The sequence below is a fragment of the Arabidopsis lyrata genome (assembly GCF_000004255.2).
Source record: "Arabidopsis lyrata subsp. lyrata unplaced genomic scaffold ARALYscaffold_7, whole genome shotgun sequence".
NCBI lineage: Eukaryota > Viridiplantae > Streptophyta > Magnoliopsida > Brassicales > Brassicaceae > Arabidopsis > Arabidopsis lyrata.
In genome coordinates this window covers 15,089,529-15,110,207 of record NW_003302549.1, presented here as the reverse complement: position 1 = coordinate 15,110,207, position 20,679 = coordinate 15,089,529, and the positions used below count along the sequence as shown (strand labels likewise).

Sequence of the window (20,679 nt, the reverse complement as noted above, 5' to 3'; positions counted from 1 at the left end):
GAGAGATAGCTCATCGGTACATTCTCATGAATACAGCAGTCATGGAGCCATATGTTGAGTAAGTGTTTAATTTTATAATCTGTTCCAGTTTCTTTTTGATGTACATTAGATATATTCTTAATTTTTTAAAAAAGGATGCATTTGGAGGAATTGCAAGCTACAAATGCAAAATGTGCAAATAATTCAACTATATTGTGGCAGTATCATACAGAAAGGTTCCCAAAGTGGATCAAAGAAAAGGTTATAAGTATATGAATTGTGTTTGTATTGAAATTTATGTCTCTTTCATGTTTAAGTGTTATTTTCTTCTGTTTTCCTATTTTAGATATCAAGTAACTCGGAGAACCATTCTACTAGGCTGAGATGGCTTGCTTTTGGACCTAGACATAATGCTCAAACATTCAAGGGGTATATAGTGAATGGCCATCGGTTCCACACTGATGATGTGAAGAGGAAGACTCAGAATAGTGGAGTCATGTATGAAGCATTTTCTATGTGTAGAGCCAGTGCTAAAGATACAAGACATGAGGCAGACATAGTATCATTCTATGGAGTAATCAAGGAGATCATATTGATTGACTACCACATGTTCCAGGTTCCTCTGTTTAGGTGTAATTGGGCTAACAAAGGAAATGGAGTCAAAGTGGAAGATGGTTTCACACTTGTGAATCTCCATCAGAATCAGTCATCATACTTAAATGATCCTTTCATACTGCCATCACAAGCTAAACAAATTTTCTACTCTAGAGATGATGATTGCTCACCTTGGTATGTTGTCATGAGGGCTCCTGCACGAGGCTACCATGAGTTAGAGACAGAAGTGGCATCTGTTATTACAACATTATCAGTCCAGACAAATGAAGATTTAGGAGACCAAGATTCTGATGATGAGAATTTCTGTGTTAGGAATGATTGTGAAGGTGTTTTAGTAGATAACTAATTATGCAATTGATTGTGTTTCAGGTAATTGAGTACAATGGAAACTGTACCAAACAGGAAAATCCGTCGCAGTAAGCGCCAAGTAGGCCTTGAAGCGAGTCCAGCAGTGTCACTAACACAGAAAAAGAAACAAAAACCAGGGCCTGCAGTGAATACTGTAGATAAGGATGGAGATAAAACTGCAGAGAATGAGAAAGCAAGAGAATCACTTGACACAGAAAATGATCAAATGCTTGATGAAGAAGCAGAAGAAAACTCACAACATGAAGAAGAAGAAATCAACCAGGAAGACTTAGGGGGTTGGGTAGAGGCGCTACTATTACTAAGTTGGACTTTTTAAAGGCTAGAGACTCACATGTTAGGCAGCTTGAAGCTAGTTACACTGATTTAAAAAGCAAGTATGAAAATTTGCATATTGTGGTTTCTGAGATTGCTTGTAAAAAGGTAAGTTTTCACACTTGTTGTTCAAAATATATATGAACTTTCATGCTTGTTTTGATTATATATTGTGTCTGTCTTACAAACAGATTGATCATGGTTCCAAATCTGACTTAAGTGATGTTAGCAAAGGAGGAGTTAGGTGCCAGATACTGAATTGGCAGTTAGATGGGGATGTGGTTGTTGGAGAAGGAGAATTCTGCTCCTCTGAACACACATATAAGATTGGTCGAATTCCATTAGGTCCTAATGCAGCTGCTGTGCTTGTGAATTCGGTATCAGACAAAACAGCATCTCTTTGGAGACCACTCAGTCAAACTATTGTTTCTCTTCATCAAGCTATAGGAATGAAAGTTGCATGGCCCTTTGTGAAGATTATATTGGATGATGACGCAACGCAACCTCCTGATACTATGATGTCTGAGGTAAATTACTACTGCTTTTATAGTCCTTTATTTATTAATATAGATTAGATTACTAATACAGGTTGCATGATTCATTAGGAACCTGCTGAAGAAGTAGGACTAGTTGATATCTATGAGTATTGGAGAGAAGATGATGAAGTGATTGCTTAGGGTATATTGATATCAACTGACCCTTCACAATTGGTTAATGGTATGCCTCTAGGACTAAAGGCTGCAACTGTTAAGATCACGTTGGTGGTTAAACCTGATGCCTATCTATGGAGACCAACCACTGAAATCCCCTTTATGGCTGATGCTCTCAATGAGACCATTGCATGGCCTTTTGATAGGTTAAAACAACAGGTTCAACCTGAAGACGCAAACAGGAAATCACCAATGGAGGAAGCAACTACAAAATCAGTAGAGAAGGTAAGTTTTTTCTGTATTGGATGTGTTGATGTTGCCATGCCTTTTGATAGGAAAAAACTAAATATATTTGTCATTTTGGTTTTAGAGTGGTAGTCCTAGCACTGGTAGTAGCGGCAAAGGTGGGACACCGAAGTGTGCTCTTATGGATATTGGAAATTCTTGTCAGAGAGTAGCAATAGGTCGTGTGTCTTCCAATGATCCAGCTGATACGGTCCATTGCAGACCGTTAGGTCCCAATTCTAGCAAGGTCTTGGTAGAGATTCTGAAGGTTAATGATGCACGAGTGTGGAGAGCAAGTCCTGAATTTGAAACAATAGCTGATGCAGGAGGAACATTTGTGGCTTGGCCTAATGAGAAGATTATAATGCTGTGAGTGAGAGACATCTTTGAAACTTGTTATCTTACTACTTTAAACTTGTTATCTTAGTACTTTAGACTTGTTATCTTAGTACTGTTTAATATGCATGTAAAACTTATGTATTTGGTTTTTATTATTAATGAATTATTTTCTCTCATTTATATTCTTTTTATATATATAATTAGTGTTTATTACAGAATATATGAAACAATTGCATTTATTTATATGCTATAGTATTATTAGAGATAACAATTATAAAACGCTGTTAATAATATCATTAATAACAGTTCTAAAACGCTATTATAAAATATTTAATAGCTGTGTAAAAACGTTATCTAAACTGAGCGGAAACGCTATTAAAAATAATATTTTAATAGCATCCGAAAAACGCTATCTAAAATGAGGGACTTTTAATCACGGGCGCAGACACCGCGTTTATCAAAACGCTATGGTATCTTTAGATAACGTTTTTCGGATGCTATTAAAAGTCAATATTCTTCTAGTGAAAATAACACCAATTCAATATTAAAATGAATCAATTTCTCTTTTAAATGGTGTAAATACATACCCTAAATTGGAAATAAAGAACCCATATATAATGTTTTAAATTTATTTCTAATTTATTTTTGTTGAATAGTGTTTATATAAAATTGTGGTATTATTGCAAAAATAAACTAGTGATAATAATTTTAGAACAGAACTTAGTGTTACTCTCTTTCACAACGGAGTTTATTTTTGTATCACAGTTAATTCATACATTGTCAAATAGTATGTTATATATAGAAAGAAATATTTTAAAATTAAAATAGTCTTGGAAAATTATTAGAAAGTAAATTTTATTTATTTATTTTGAAAAATTAAATCAATATATCACATTTGTTGAAATAAAGAGTTCAGATTGACAAAATGATAAAATTTTAGATTATTTATTGTCCAAAAAAGTACAATTAGGGTTTACACCTTTTATTTCTTCTGTATACATATATTGAGCATTAAGAACCTATCACCTTATAAGCTATTTACAACTCTAGTCGATGCTGAATATATTTGTGAATTCATTATATTGTGTGCGTTTTCTTTGTCATAGGAGGAGAACATACTCGAATTCCAGACTCAAATGCTAGATTGTGAAATTATTGTGATGTTTGTAACATGTAAAAATTGAATATTTTTTTAGTTCTTTGTTATTACACTACGTTAAAACCATGAAGACTAGCACTAATATTGTTATACTATCGAGAAATCCATAATATTTACTAATATGTTCACATTCTTGTGATGGATAAAACCATCATACCATTTATTAATAATATTATGCTAATAGTTGGTTTTTGTTATTTAAGAAAAAAAAAACAACAGTATATGTTTACATTTGACAAAATTATTGACTATTCTGATCATGTTACAAAAAGAAAGGAGATTGGCCAAAAAAGAAGATGATCACGAAATATACAACTGTCAATTCATTTTGTCAATTTAAGGTAATTAAGTCCTCGAGTCCACTAACTATATTTAAATATATATACATACCAAATATATAAAGATTTTTTAACAAAAAAATCGTAGATACTAAGATTTACTAAAAGCATTGTTGATGAAGATGCTAAGATACATCTACTTGACTTCATGAAACCCAGTAGATAGCTTCTATGAAAATGAAACATCATCATTGAACCAGCATGAACCATTAATATATATATATATATTTATTATGAAAACAATACAGATAGAAATTAATATAGTATATATTAATGTTAGTGCTAGATTCAAGATGAATAATGAAACTAATATTTTTTTTTATCTAAAAAATTCTAACCGCAGTGGAACGTTGGATATTTAATTTTTAAAATATAGATTTTCTTTTGAAAACTAAAATAAAAATCTATAATAATATATATTATATTTTACATATAAGATATAATATAGCTTCAAGACAGATTTTCAATATTTTCAGTTATCTTCAAATTTTGTGATTTTAGAAGGCGATATTTATACTCTTATATAGTATGTGAGGGCATAAATTGAATCACTGCAGAATAGGATTTACTATATGTGTTCTGCTTGCATGTAATCAATCAAAAATAGTACGGAAAAGTAATAAATAATTTCGTCATAGAAAACGGCTGCAATCAATGACGAGATTAAACAATACAAATGAACCCTAAACCAAAGTGATGTATGTGCTATTTTTAATTTATAATTATTATTTTTTGTCAACCATACATTAACTAAAAATTTACATGGTAGCCTAATCTGAAGGAAAAAAATCTATAAATACAATATCAGAAAATAACAATCTAGAGGATCGAGATAAATAATCTACTTTAAAACAACAAGAACATAAAATATGAGATAGCGAGGAAGAGGGCAAGAAAACTCAAAGCAAACCAATCTTATGGTTCACCGTAACGTATATATGGCTTATGTTGTTGCTTATTTATTGATTTTGCGCATTGGTCATGGGATTGTTGTTGCTTATGTACTCCTATGAAATTAAAGTCCCATTCTTTCATTTATGCTTGGCCAGAACATTTCCCGAGAATAGACTCTTTCGTTGACACTTGTAAATTCCTACTCTTCCATAGTCTCCCAAGGATCCATAGTGCTAATTTTTGGAATTGCGGTTGAGCTTGATTGCTAAGATTTCTTCGACATCTTCCTTTGCAACTGCTTATCTAATTTTTGTTTCGTTCCAGCTGTTTCCTGTGGCATTCACCACATAATTTCCAACAGTTGGATTACGAGGTCGTCGCAGTTTTGGTGGATGTGAAGGCAACCAGGGATCGGACCAAGCGTTGGCGTTGATCATCGACTGTCTCCAATAGTGAATCACAGACCTTGTCTTGGCAAATCTCGACTTTGTAACAGTAATCTCCAAGCGTATGAAGTCTTCTTCTTTAGGGTAGCATTTAACACACAATCTGGATTTTGTAGAATTCACCACTAGAAAATTTATTAATCTATTTCACAACTGAATTTTTTTTGTTTTTGGTATCACAGTTAATTCATACATATCCAAATATTACACCTTTTATTTCTTCTATATATATATATATATATATATATATATATATATATATATATATATATATTGAAGCATAGCAAGTCTTAGAGAACCTTTTCAAAACACAAGAACCTAGCCGCCCCCATAGAGGCAAAAACTTCTCTGATCCATTGTTGAAGATCGATGAAGCAGAATCTGAGTGCTAGGAGATAAAGCGTAAACCAAATACCCAGATGCACTCTTGTAGCTCTCGTTGTAATCGGCAGTGTGGCAACGTTAGATCTGCCTTTGTACGGGAAGAAGGAATCAATTTCAGGTAAGACAATATCAAATTTCTATCCAATATAATATATACTTGTCTTAAACTATTGGTTTTTATTCTTTGTTTTATGTGTTTTTATTCTTAATAGATATGTTGTTAATTACTGTATAGATCTGTTAGGAAAGTACACAGACACAACGAGCTTTGTCAGGAAAAATTGACATAAGTCATGCACGGATGCATTGTGTCAACGGTACGGTACGTCTTGTCTTTTTTTTTGTTTTGTTGTTTTTTTTTATTTTTGTTTTGTTTATTTGAGACTTTTTATTAGCATAACATTAGCTCAAATGGGTTATAAAGAACTTTTTTTGTTTTTTTTGTTTTGTTGATATAGGACCTCTATTGATTTGATAAAAATTCATGTCTTTTAAATGTTAGTTTGATTTCTAAAAGTGATTATGACAACAATCTCAACTTTATTAATCAATTAGATTAGATGTGTGTTAATTATACACGGGTTAATCGATAAATGATTATTTTATAAAAAAAAAGTAGTAATTTTTTGCCACTGTACAAATATCATATTGAATTTCAATTGAACCAACTGTAAATCTTATCATATATTTGGGTTTGAAACCCCCAATTATGTTTTTTTTTGTTTCTTTTAGATTGTATAAAAATTATTAGTTGATTATATATATAAAGATTTCGTAATTTAAAATTTTAAAATTTTTATTTTAAAACTTAACCAACGATAAGTCAAAATACATTTGTTAGTTTAAAGTTGTAACTCTCATCTCAATTTATATACTCTATCTAAATATCCCTAAAGCACCTATACATTTAAAAAAAAATATCTACTAAACTACTATACTATGTAAGCTAAACTTTGGATTCATTAACTTGTCTTAAATGTCTTACTCAAATATGACGACTACAATTAATGTACCATTCATGTTGATACTACATATTTTAATTTACGTAGATATGTATTTCAATATCATTTGTTTTGTTTCTGTTAAAAAAATAAAAGGATAAACATATTTCAGTTTCAAAACTGAAAAATATTAAAACACGTATTAAAATCTAATTAATTAATTGAAATTTGTCATATTCGTGAAATACAGTTTTGCAATATGACAAGCTCTATTAAGAGTGCTGAAACTTTAAGTAATAAGATTAGTAAAATTTTATTTCTTTTTTCGGGTAGGATAAGATATCATAACTCACCTTTATCTAATAAGATATCATAACTCAATAAAATTCCATACAACTTTAGGCCTATACGGCTTATTAATAACAATGAAACTTTAACTAAACCTGGAAGTCAATACAATTTTACGCACGAGTTTGCATCAGGGAAGAGATTTTAGTCATTCACGAATATGAAGATGGTCCACTGGTTGTGCATGCATGGTTTAGGTTTTAAGGAGCCACATGGATTGCATGTCACTGTGAATTGTATAGCACCCCAACTCAAGGAGCAAAGGACTTCTCCTATCATCTACGAGATGAGACGTAAAATTATGATGTTTGAAAGGAAGGAGATGAATCTCAAGAAGTGAGCTTCCAAACTTTTGAGAAGGAGTAAATGTAATTAACTCATTATTTCTAGGTTCATGTCCCTACACTGAGGACATAAATTTGCATCAACTAATTAGGAGCTGATGATGAAAACTAAGAGGAGTTCTCCATTGTACATTTTACTTGGATGGGTATGTATTTCCATTCCTATCTTTTTTTCTTCTCAGATATTTGTTATATAGAGAGAAGCATCTTAAGACTTAGCACTTAAACTACTTCTCCGATCCAAGACTAAAGAAACACAAAAACCATAAGCTACTTAACTAGCAAGTTACACCATATCATTTGTCTAAGAAACAAATCACTCATTGGTGGTTTTGCTGATGAGAGACTAGTGGGTGTGAGGGATCACACCTCCTCCAGCAATTGTTCCTTTGATGAGTGTGTCAAGCTCCTCATCTCCTCTGATCGCCAACTGCAAATGCCATGGAGTTATCCTCTTCACTTTCAGATCTTTGCTCGCGTTTCCAGCCAACTCAAGAACCTTTAGGTATTCAAGGATTGAAGCCGTGTAGACATCAGCATTGGCACCAACTCTACCATGTGCAGAAACTATGGTCTTGAGTTGCCTGTGAATACGACCCACTGGAAACTAAAATAAACAAAGAAACAGTATCAGTGTGAAATTTCATAAAATTAGAGTACAAAAAGACATGAAATTTCTTTGTGTACTTCAGTTTTTGATGGGTCGTATTCACATGCAACTCAGGACCAGAGTATCTGCACATGGTCGACTTGGTGCTACTGTTGCTGTCTACACGGCTTCAATCCTAGAGTGTCTAACTGCATAGGTTCTTGTGTTAGCTGGAAACGCGAGCAAAGATCTGAAAGTGAAGATGATTACTCCAAGACATCTGCATTTGGCGATCACATGAGATAAGGAGCTTGACACAATCATCAAATGAACAATTGGTGGATGAGGTATTGTCCCTAACATCCACAAGTATCTCATCAACAAAACCAGAAAGAAGTGATTTGTTTCTTAAGTTAAATGATATGATGATGTTATTTTCTAGTTAAGTAGCTTATGGTGTTTGTGTTTTTTCGTCTTGTTGAAGATGCAGCAGAATCCGAAGGCCAGAATGGTGGAAATGAAGATCTCATTTTACTAGCTCATTAGGATTTAACCCGAGATACTCCGCGGGATTATATTTTGAATAAATTACGGATTTTGTCCTTTTTCATAAGGGCATTTGTGGATTTTGCCCTTTTTTGAATAGTTTATGCATTTTGCCCTTTTCATGCTCCAAAAATATGATTTAACATGCGTTTCACTCGTTATGTTTGGGTTTAGTCGGTTCCATTTGTTCTTAGGGTTTAGTATTTGGTATAAAGTAAGTATTTTTGGAAAAAAAAATCCTAAATACGTACATTTTTAAGTGTTAAAAAGGGCAAAATCCGTAAACTATTCAAAAAAGGGCATTTTCGTAAGTTTTTCCCAAAAAAGGGCATTTTAAACAATAATCCCTTATATTTTATTTCTTTACTTAGCAACATTGAAGTTTTTTTAAATTTTTAGCATTAAAATTATATGACATAAATTTTTGATGTTTTTAGATTTACTTCGTAGAATGTAATTTAGTATCGTAGTATTGCAATTACACATTTAGAGGTGTCAAAGGAGATTGACACTTATTTTTAAATCATAAGCAACTTAACTAACAAATCACATCATATCATTTGACTTAAGAAACAAATCACTCCTTGGTGGGTTTGTTGATGAGACATGTGGATGTGAGGCAGTACACCTCCTCCAGCAATTGTTCCTTTGATGAGTGTCACAAGCTCCTCATCTCCTCTGATCGCCAACTGCAAATGCCTTGGAGTAATCCTCTTCACTTTCAGATCTTTGCTCACATTTCCAGCTAACTAAAGAACTTCTGCAGTTAGCTATTCTAGGATTGAATCCGTGTAGACAGAAGCAGTGGCACCAACTTGACCATGTGCATAAACTCTGGTCTTGAGTTGCATGTGAATACGACCTATTGGAAATTGAAATAAACAAAGAAACAATATCAGTTTATAATTTCATAAAATTAAGACTGCAAAAAAAAATTGAAATTTCTTTAGCAATAGATATGTGACATTTCATAAACTATGCAAAGAAATCTCTTTTTTTTTTGCAGTCTATTTTGAATATGACTTCAGAAGTTTGCAGTTTAAGAAGATATATCTTTGTAGAAAGATTAGACTAATTTTTAACTAAATATGATAAAAAAAAAATTAATTTCTTAAAACATCTATATCTTAAACAAAACTTTTTTTTGTTAGAATGAGTATCTTCGTAGAATTAATTACAAAAAAAAAAACAATAATTATATCTAGAAAAAAAAAACACAAAAAGGTAAAAGCCCAATCATTGCATCGATCCTCGTGCCTCTCTCTCCCTTGAAGGCGATTCTCATATCGATCATCGTACCTCTCTCTCCCTTGAAGGCGATTCTCATATCTACCTTTTCCGCTTCTGTTTGATCTTCATCGAAGGTTTTTGTCTTCTTGTTTGTGATCCAGGATGGAACAAAATCCCAAGGAAGAAAACTGGCGGATCTAGTGTGTCGGAGGAAAGAGATCGTTGTCAGAAAACCATACTCTTCCAGCAATGGTTTTCGATTTTCCGAGGCAACTAATAAGCTGGGTATATTGAGTCTGCCGAATCTAAGGCTCTGATCACCTTGCCATCGACCATCAACATGGTCCGATCCATTTTTACGATTCCAGAATCGCAGATACCCAGCTTCTCGGTTGCCTCGAAAAATTGAAAACCACCGCTGGAAGAGTCCGGCTTTTTGATTGCGATTGCTTTCCTTCGACGCACCATATCAGCGAGTTTTAATCCTTGCGCTTTTGTTCTATCCTGGATCACAAACAAGAAGACACAAACCTTCGATGGAGATCAAATAGAGGCGGAAACGATAGATCTGAGAATCACCTTCAAGGGAGAGAGGGGCGTGAGGATCGATGCAACGATTGGGCTTTTACCCTTTTTGTTTTGTTTTCTAGATATAATTATTGTTTTTTATTTGTAATTAGTTCTACAAAGATATAAATTATAATTAAAAAGGTATTTTAAGACATAAAAGTTTTAAGAAATTAATTTGTTTTTTATCATATTTAATTAAAAATTAGTCAAATCTTTCTATAAAGATATATCTTCTTAAAATGCAAACTTCTGTCATATTCAAAATTTACGGACCGCACAAATGCCTTGTTGGAGAAGCCAAAAAAGGGAAATATACGGACTAACAAAATTAATTTTCTTCTTAAAGTATGTAACCATATAGTAATGAGGAGGTTATTATGGCCTTGTTCTCTTTATGTTTTTTTTTATAAAAATGATCACTAGTATATTAATTTCTTCAGACTTAATCCGATTTTGGTGGTTTAGGTTTTATATAAATTTTTGATTAGGTTATGGCGAAAAAAGATCAAAATCTCTTCTTCTTTTATTTTTTATTTTTTTATGGTAACCAAAATCTCTTGTTTCTATGAGAGTAGTGCATTACTCACGCAGAGACAAGCTACTGTTATAATATTATCCGGTTCTTATACGAAAGATATAAATATTTAAACCAACAAATGTTAATGATCGAAAACACTATAACGTGATGTGGCGACGGATCATCATAATTTTTAAAAAAATTTGTGATATTTAATTTTAATAAAATAATTAATTGGAAAAATTATGTGAGGTTAATTCATGTTGTAGATTTTAAAAGAAACAAAGAGTGTGAGTTACTCATAATAATCCGACTTACAATATGGTTTCATGATCAAATTTATGATTATATCTTATATAAATGCAACTGTATGAATATGAGTGTTAAATTAACTAATTATATCGGATGAAGATATATTTTTGCTTTAACGGACGTTGTTTGTGGGGTTTGTAGATAATATGTACCCTTTTAAAATATAAAAATATATCATACCTTAATACGATAAGTGTTAAATTCTTACGATAACCTAATTTTTTCACAAAATTTTGAGGGTTTGGTCGTTTTTATTGGTCAAAGCGCCTCAAACTCCATTGAATGAGCAAGCATTACAAAATAAATTAAAAGAACAGAATCCACCAAGGAATCCGTTAAAATATTGGCAACACGCGATACATGATGGTTGGAAACTGAAATAAAGCGATGCAAAATGGAACTAATGTCCCAAACATGTCCATGATACACATGCCAGCCGTGATACACGCCCAAAATTGTGGCTGAGAACAGTCTTCAAAGCAATTACCTCTGCATTAGGCAGAGGAAACGTAGAGTCAAAAAGGGGATCCTTGAGAGATCCGTTCATCTTGCGGTGAATGAGCATGCCAAGCTCTGCTTAACCAACACCCACTTGCTAATGTTGTCGAAAAAATGTAATTATTTATAGGAAAATCTTATACCCTTCTCTTATAAACTAGAGTTTATTTTGCATATAAGATATAATATAGCTTCTTGATAGATTTTTAAAATTTTCGGTTTTGTTTTACTATTGTGATTGTTAGAGGGTGAGATCTTAACTTGTTAACTATGTGATTGCATAAATGTTTCATTATGTATACCGTTTGTGTGTAATGAGTCAAAAGATAGTAGGAGATGTGATAATTTCGACATAGAAGAAGGCTCCTATCAATGGCGGGATAAAACGATACCTATGAACACAAACCAAAGTAAAACATTTCATATTTTTAATTCATACCTTTTTTATATTTGGAGATTTTTTAAAAATAATTTAACACTATGTCTTACAATATTTTTTCAAACCATTATTAATCCATATTTTTTTAATATTCAAACCATTAATACATCATACTCCAAAATTAATTTTAAGCTTTCGGCACTTATATTTGCATTGTTTTCAACACTATAAACTTTATTACTCTATTTCACAATTTAATCCTTTATACACAATACTAGATCCTGACCCGCACGTACGTGCGGGATTTAATATTCTTAAAAATGTTTTTTAATAAAATTTAATTCAATATAGATAAGACAATGAGAGAAAGTAGTGTCGTCCCGTCCCGTCTCGTTGCATATCTTAAAATTTCTCGTCACATAACTGTTTCCTTTAAAATAATTACCAATATGAGAATGTTTAATTTAGTTCAACAGAGAAGAGAATGGGTAAGAGATCTAGATGGAATACCCGTATTTTTCTTACTTTTCCTTTCGAGATTTAATTTTTACAAATAAATAGAATCTATCCAATTTTTTTTTTTTGTTAAACATTCTCTAATTGTTTAAAACGCTGGTGCAGGTTATATTTGAACACTTATTTATTTGGTATAATATTCATAATTTGACAAACTCAGGAAAGAAAATTTCTAATTCATACTTATAGAACACTACACAAAAACCTTATTTACCCGCGGTCTATAAAAAATGTTTTGTTTTCTCTAGTTAAAAAAGCTTAATGGTTGTAAAGCTTCATGAGCTGTCAAAAAAAAAAAAGCTTCATGGTTGTAAAGACTCAAACACATAAAATAATAAAAACAGCAAATACTAATCCAACTATTATTCTATTTGGTTTAATTATCTTTTTTCAAACTGTAGTAACATGATTTTTTCTGTTTGGATTATCTATTAATAAGTTCAAACTTAGACATATGAACTATTTTTATCACTTTTTAAGTATTTCGTTTGCGTACGTCAAACGTATAAAATATGAGCAGAATGTAGGAAAGAACAAAGTTCATTAGCATCAAGTAGTGTACTAACTCAATTAAAATATTTGGTTTCTTTTCTATATAACTATTATTCTATTTGGTTTAATTATCTTTTTTCAAACTGTAGTAACATGATTTTTTCTGTTTGGATTATCTATTAATAAGTTCAAACTTAGACATATGAACTATTTTTATCACTTTTATAGTATTTCGTTTGCGTACGTCAAACGTATAAAATATGAGCAGCATGTAGGAAAGAACAAAGTTCATTAGCATCAAGTAGTGTACTAACTCAATTAAAATATTTGGTTTCTTTTCTATATAACTCACCCATTACAAAAGTGGAATCAAGTGCTTATAAAAATCTATTTGCTTATATTCTCCCCTGATATTGTTGGATCATATTCATAAACTGAGTATGACTGTCTTTTGACCCAACTCAGTAGAAGCTAAGCAATGGCTCGACAAACCTATTTAGTTAATTTATAAGGTGTAGAAACATAACGAAAATGAGAGTACAATGTTCTATTTGTAATTATCATTACACAGTTAAAAGAAATGTATCCAAAAGTGAAATTTATAAATAGAGACCAAAATTTAATTAGTTATGACTTACATTTGGAATGGTGGGCTAATGAATTTTTGTGAGTCTAAGTTTATATATTTATAGGGAGAGATGAAGTTAATGAGAAAAATTAGGTTTACCTTTACCTATTATGAATTTTAGAAAATGATTTAATATCTTAATTGATTATTTATTCTTATTTCAAATTTTAATTCAATTTAAATATTTTGTATTTTTGAATTTAATGACAACATATTTATATTTCTTTTTTTTTTTCTATCATCAATATATTGGTTTAAAGATATATTAAGAAATCAATTTTAGTATTAACATCATATTAATAGAATATAGAATATAAGTTTCGTTAAATTTCAAATCATTATTTAATTTTAAACAATGCTCTCAAAGAATTTTGAAAATAACAAATCCAATAATATGTTTTTCCTAAATTAATTCAATTAATTCATACTAATTAAATCAGTTTGAATTAATTATCTTGCCGATTTTTCAAACTATTAATAACTTATTTTTTCCCTAAATCCTGAATTTTAGGCAATAAATTAGATTTTCGGATTTTATATATTTTAAGGTCATATATATAGTTTTTGTTATTTATTTGTAGTAAGATTTGAAAAAATCGAGATTTATAAAGATTGAAAACGTTTAGTGATATTTATTAGGTAATTTTATGGTATGATTTGCATAGTTTATTTTATATGAATTCTAATAATATAGGATTTTATATATAAATTATTATTGGATTCATTTAAAAACAATTTTTGATTTTTTTAACCATATTATGATGATTATTAATTTCTATAAATGGTTGTTTCTTTAATGATAATAAATTAATGATTGTATATGAGTTTATTAATGTATCCGAAATTTATGGTTGTAATATTTGCAAAATCTTGGAATTAATATAATTGTTATTAATATCACTAATATGGTTGCTATTTTTTTTCTCCTTCTTTAAATTTAAAAACCAATGGCATCATATGTAATATTTTACCTTTTACAAGGTTATTTAATTTTGAGTGATTCCCAATTAATAGTATAGATAATTCACACATTTTCAAATTTTTGTTATAGAAGAAAATATTTTGAAACTAAAATTATTTAGAAAATTAATAAAAAAAGTATTTTTAAAAGAGACAAAAACCATCCAAAAAATTAAAAAAACGAAAAAACAAAACAATTATATTATTATATACTCCCTCTAATTCTAAATAATAGATTTTCTAGATAACAAATTTGTTTCAAAAGATATTGTTTTAGGTTTTCTATGCAATATTCATAAGTTATTATAGATGAATTGTAAACCTCAAGAAAAAATAATTGAATATCATTGGTATAGAATTATAGAAAATTGTAAATCACAAAAAATGATACATTTCTAATCAACTTTTAATATGTTTTCTTAATATGTGTAAAAACTCTGAAAAATCAATTATTTTGAAACAGAGGATTTATTGGAACAAGGATTTTAACAAGGAATTTAGAAATTTTTGGGATTTTCTTAAAATCACCTGTTATTCAAATTGTGATTTTAAAATCTCTTTCCAAATCCTATGTTATTCAATCAAAGATTTAGAAAAAGCATATCAAATCCACTGTTATTCAAACTTAACAATTCTTTTTCTAAAAAATAATGAAAAGTTATTTTGAGAGACTTTAGATACATTTTTAGTTGAGAAATTTGATTGAAAAAGTCACACCTCTACAGGTGGGATTTGGAAGGATTTAAAAGAGAAAAAAAAATGTTCACACAAAAAACTGAAGAGGTAGATTTACCGACTTACACCGTCATCCCTTACGTTAAGAAAAAAAACATTCATATTATCCCTCACTTTCAGAGAAACATGGTTTCAATGGATTCTCCTTTCAATTAGTCTGTTATTATTAGACTTACAAAGATAACTTTCAGCCATTATAATGATGAAGAGCCTTATACGTGTGGACCTAAAAGGCATACAGTTAAGCCAAAAAGACCATCGAATTCAACATCACAACACGAAACCACAACACAATTAATGGATTCTACCATCTAATTGGTTAAACATTCTCTATTTCGAGGTAGACAAAAGTTTTCTTGACCTCAATTACACATCAGTTTAAAACTTGTGTGGATAAACTTAACCAATTAACTCTGTTTACAAAATCTTTCATTTTCCAACTAATTATAAAAATGAAGACTGCTATCAATCCTGCAAAACAACAACTATCGAAGGCTTGCACAACAAATATTCTTTGGCTATACTAACGATCGTTTTGTGACAATGATTGATATCTCAGTTCTAGCATATTCTCTTAACATAGTTCGTGTTCGTTCCAATTTTTGTTTTGAAATCCAATTTTCCTTTTTTTTTTTAATATAAAAATCTCCTAAAATCACCCCAAATTATTTCTTTAAATCTCACCATATCACAAACTGTTTTTCCTTTTTTTTTTATTAACAATTCCACTATAAAAATCCTTAAAACTCACTAAAATCTCTCCAAATCCAAAATTCCTAAATTACACCCCCTAGGATAAGATATTTTGAGTAAATGATAAAGGTAAGAAATTTTGTAGTCCAAAGACGTTGTGACACCTAACAGGCTGACACACTCTAAAATTTTTTTAGGGTTTACTCCTTTTCTTCTGTATACACATATATATAGCTAAACATATCAAGTTCTGTAGCCATCATGGAAAGACACGAACGCAGCCGCCTAAAGAGTTCAACGACTTCACAGATCCATTGTTGAAGATCGATGAAGTAGAATCCAAAGGCGAGAATGGTGGAAATGGTGATCTCATTTTACTAGCACATGTACAAGAAGAAGAAATCCGATTCAGGCAAGAGACAGTTTTAATTTTCAATCAAATATCAGATATACACTTGTCTTAAACCATTTAAGTTCTATTGATTTAGTTGTTAGCTAAATCTAGACCAAGCAAGCAAACAAAAACTAAAAGAATTCTCACATGGTTAGGAAAACGATACAGATTTCAATATAATCGGTTGGTTTTTATTCTTGTTTTATGTGTTTTGTTTATTCTTAAAATATATCATTGATCTAAGTGGACAGAAACTACGAGTTTTGTAGGGAAAAAGTGACATAAGTGATACATTGTGTCAATGGTACGTCTTCTTTTGTTTTGTTTTTCTGATGACTTGAGACTTTTAATTAGCATAACATCGGTCGGTATGGTTAGCGAAATTAACTCGGTCGATATGGTTAGCTGAATCACAAGTTTTGTTTGAAACTAACTCGTTGAAGCCGCTTGGATCTGCTTGAACGTAAGGGCCTTTTGACACAAAGTTAATTCTTGCTATAACCTTTTTCTGTTTCTTACCCTTTTTTTCGGAAAGGGACAAACATATACACTGACTGTTGTTAATTTGTTGTCTGAAACCATTTAACTTTTACTGATTTCGTTGTTAGACCAAGGAAGCAAACAAAAGTTAAAAGAGTTCACTTGCCCTAATGGATTACGATGTTGATATGGTTAGCAAAACGATGCAGAACTCGATTTGATCCGTTAACTTTTGTTCCTGTTTCTTATATATGTATTTTTCTTAATAGAAATGTTTTTAATTACTCTGCAGAGCTGTGTGATGAAAGTAGACACGAACCTACTAGCTTTGTTGGGAAAAGGTAACAGAAGTGATGCATTGTGTGAACGGGTACGTCTTCTTTTGTCTTGTTTTTTGTTGATTTAATACTTTTAATTAATTAGCATAAGTCAATTTGGTTAGATATAAATTGATTAGATATGAGACATAAAATTATTACGAAGGTGAGGAATCTGAGAAAGTGAGCTTCCAAACTCTTAAGAAGATCATGTTAACTCCTTATTATTTCTACGTTGAGGATAGAAATTTTCATCAACCAATTAGGAGATGAAGAAGATGATGATGGGAACTAAGAGGAGTAGTTCTCCGTTATAGTGACCAATGCATAAGTCGAATCATTTGGTTTCTTTTGTTCTGAAATCTTACGATGCCATATACAGTAATTTGTGATGTTTCCCGGTGAGGAAGATTCTTGGGAACCAAGAATATAGAGTGAGTGAAGTCTCAAGTCACATGAACATACTCGTTGATCATATGGTGGATATCAAATCAAGAAACAAGAAAAAGAATATACTATTCCTTGGCCACTAGTGATCAAGAAATACTACAATTGTTTTCTTCTTTCATTGTTGTTTGATTCGATATCGACCACATGATCAATGGATTAGTTTCGAGGAAGTTCATGCGTCTACACTCAATCTAATTGTTGTTCCGAAGTATCTTCATCACCAGAAAACATCATACATTACAATGTATGGCCTCGTAAAGTCTCAGAACAAGTTTACTAAAATGATTCGACTTATTATATCCGTTGTAGGACATCGTGTTCATATATAGTAATTCATGTTTTTTTTTTGTTGTAGCTGAATTTATCTGTGAACTCTGAACTCATATTTTAAATGCTTATCCGTTATAGGTCGTTCTGTTCATGTATTATATCAACTTAACAGGACGTGGCATCACTAGTGAGACTATCAGAAGTCACTTTTATTCAATCATGATTCTGTCTTCGGAAAAGAGGAGACATCTGAATAAACAAAACTAGGCCTCTGAATCTCAAACTCATTCCTTAAACAGTAAAACTCATGAAAAACATCCCTTTAGTCTGGATCACTCATGAAACAAACGTTTTAAGAAAACTTGAAACGAGGAAAATACATTTCTCTAAAGGCAAGTAATCAAGTTTTCATTGTAAATCAGTGTTGCGGGTCACCATAGACATTAGAGGAAGGCAAGTACAAAAATTAAGTACGTGGAACTTAAGTTAGTTGTTCTACTTCAGAAGGGACTCCATGTGGTCAAGACAGCACAAATTCCTTGTTGGAAAAGCAAACAAAGAAAAGGGAATTTGTGGACTAACAAAAACTCATTATCTTGTTCAAGCATGGACTCTACTGTTACTTATCATTAGAGTTGAAGAAAGAACAAAGATTTATCCTGAAAACTCAATGTCCAGACTCAAAGGTTAAGGCTCCTATAACAGCACAGAATATATATGCCTAACGACAACATTTCGTTCGAAAAGCAGTTGGATGGGGTGCTGGAGAGCCGTTAAAAAGAAGGACAAGCTAGCTTCTATGATGGAGATATCCTATTTCTTTCTTCCCTTCTTTTTCTGGATGGAACATTTCACTCCTTGAGAGGCGGTTTAATCAATCCATCCACAGATAAAGAATTTGTTTTTTACCTTGCCTGAGTTTTGTAGTTGATGGGTTAAAGGCATATATACTCATAGATCAAAGTTGAGTTTGAACATGATCTCAATATTTTTGATCACTCCTTGTATATTTAATACCACAAACAAGAAAAGATGAAAATGCTTGATGACCGTTAATGGAGGCTTACGATTTTTTGATCCCATAGTTCTAAGGTCTTACTTATTATAGTGATGTGTAATGGTATCTCAATTCATAATATAATATTTTTTGTTTTCATTAGAGATTAAGATTAAGACATTTATATAGGAAGCACAAATGCAAAGCTTACAGTCTTTACTCAGTCCGCTAAATACATACCAAGTATATAAAAAAATTTTAAATCTATTATTTTTCTTTATTTGTATTGCTTAAAAAAAAGAGTTTATAAAGATTTTTTTTTTCGTCAAACCAGAATTAGATTGAGCTAATCAAATCAGTACAAAGTTGTTGTTTTAGCAACATCGGCTGATCTACAGAAGCAGAATAAAAACAAGAAATATTACAACCAAAGTTAGCTAGATTATGTGTAGCATTATTCAATATTTGCTTAATATAGCAAAATCACGTTGATGAAAACTTGGAGTTCCTTAAATGAATATCCAAAAGTATATTCGATATTTCGCAGCGCTTCATTGATCCGTTGATGATGTCGATTAGAACCTTGCAATCTCCTTCAAAAAATAACATATTTGAATCCCCGAACTCAAACTTGTATATATAGTGCTTTTGTCTCAGCTCCTACTGGGGAAGAATCATATTCCAGCATAGTCGAACCCCATGAAAGGGGGTGGGGGTCCAATTATGATCACGTATAATCCAATCCATCCACTTGTGGCCTGGATGTATTTGTATTTGCTTCAAAATTACACGGAAGAGATGGTCTTGACTCTTGACCTTTTTGGTTCCTGAGTTGCAGTTTGTCTTGCTTGTATATGCAACGGGCCGCGAGTTACTACATTATCAATCCAATCCCTTACTTCTGCTTGTGCTTTTAGAAAGATCTTTGATGAGCTTTCTCAAATTTTATTGAAACAAAATTGTTTCATGCTTTCCTAATTCGCCAAAAGAGCCATAGAGGTAGAAGCTTTTGTGTGTCTGGAATGTCCTGAGTATTATAGATTTCAAGAATATTAATTATATTTTCTTCAACATCATCAGACGGAAGTTGGTTGGAGGTGATAAAAGGGGTATTAGAAAGCAGCCAAACCATGTTCTCAAATGGGTAGGCGAATAGAGCATGGTTAATGGTTTCTTCTCTATTACTCCAGCTGAGTACAACCCGGATCGATCCTCATTACCATAGTAATAAGCTGTGTAGAGGATGCCAAAGCCAGAGACTTCATTAAAAAGAATCAGTGTAATACTGTCCACAAGAAGTGTTTGATTCTCGGGATAGTCGATAACTTCCAGACTTGAAGAACCATACATGTCCCTAAAATGATCATTTGGAGCAACATAATGAGAGATCATGGTTCCAAGCGTGAAATGATCCATTGGTTGAGATCAAAGTGTTGAGAGGAAGTTCCTTGCCTTCGTACCGCGTCAGTGATGGATTGAGGCGGGTGCGAGTTCACAATGTTATGTCCGAGTTTATAAAGACTTTTACAAAACATGTGTAAAACAATTTTTAAATGTTTATTTCATTACTGATTTACTATATAAAGATACTAAGATACATCTAGTTGACTTCATGAAACCCAATAGATAGCTTACCATGAAAATCAAGCATCAACATTCAACCAACATGATCACATTAACCTATTTTTAATGTGACAATAATA

The 20,679-nt window shown here is 31.4% G+C and overlaps 2 protein-coding genes and 1 long non-coding RNA gene across 6 annotated transcripts in view; 2 read left to right on the top strand and 1 right to left on the bottom strand.

Moving 5' to 3' along the window:
* LOC110226110 overlaps positions 1 to 1,001 on the top strand; it is a 4,650-nt gene extending 3,649 nt beyond the window's left edge. For both annotated transcript variants that reach the window (XR_002330227.1, XR_002330228.1), the window contains 2 exons: positions 596 to 768; positions 964 to 1,001. This is a non-coding gene — a long non-coding RNA (uncharacterized LOC110226110). The remainder of the gene's footprint in view (positions 1 to 595; positions 769 to 963) is intronic.
* Positions 1,002 to 1,009: 8 nt separating this feature from the next.
* Positions 1,010 to 2,346, top strand: LOC110226109. Of its 3 annotated transcripts, none has more exons than XM_021016732.1 (4): positions 1,010 to 1,136; positions 1,467 to 1,802; positions 1,881 to 2,210; positions 2,296 to 2,346. In XM_021016732.1, the coding sequence occupies exons 1-3, from the start codon at positions 1,107 to 1,109 to the stop codon at positions 1,950 to 1,952; spliced, it is 438 nt and encodes a 145-aa protein (XP_020872391.1). In that variant the 5' UTR covers positions 1,010 to 1,106; the 3' UTR covers positions 1,953 to 2,210; positions 2,296 to 2,346. The 3 variants fall into 3 exon arrangements, 2 of the variants coding, with proteins under 2 accessions (XP_020872391.1, XP_020872390.1); XR_002330226.1 differs by lacking the exon at positions 1,010 to 1,136 and adding an exon at positions 1,228 to 1,383; XM_021016731.1 differs by lacking the exon at positions 1,010 to 1,136 and having other exon boundaries at positions 1,390 to 1,802.
* A 5,403-nt stretch (positions 2,347 to 7,749) lies between these two features.
* Positions 7,750 to 10,236, bottom strand: LOC9304438 (histone H2A variant 1). The gene is made up of 2 exons (XM_021018445.1): positions 10,090 to 10,236; positions 7,750 to 8,010 (listed from the first exon to the last, which is right to left on the bottom strand). Exons 1-2 carry the CDS (start codon positions 10,234 to 10,236, stop codon positions 7,750 to 7,752), a joined length of 408 nt encoding a protein of 135 aa, XP_020874104.1.
* Positions 10,237 to 20,679: the final 10,443 nt, after the last annotated feature.

Coding starts and splice junctions, on each gene's coding strand:
- LOC110226109 (XM_021016731.1), top strand. CDS start 1,416: ATGAACTTTCATGCTTGTTTTGATTATATATTGTGTCTGTCTTACAAA. Junction 1,803..1,880: donor CTGATACTATGATGTCTGAG/GTAAATTACTAC, acceptor ATGATTCATTAG/GAACCTGCTGAAGAAGTAGG.
- LOC9304438 (XM_021018445.1), bottom strand. CDS start 10,236: ATGGTGCGTCGAAGGAAAGCAATCGCAATCAAAAAGCCGGACTCTTCC. Junction 8,011..10,089: donor TGTTGATGGTCGATGGCAAG/GTGATCAGAGCC, acceptor TGTTTATTTTAG/TTTCCAGTGGGTCGTATTCA.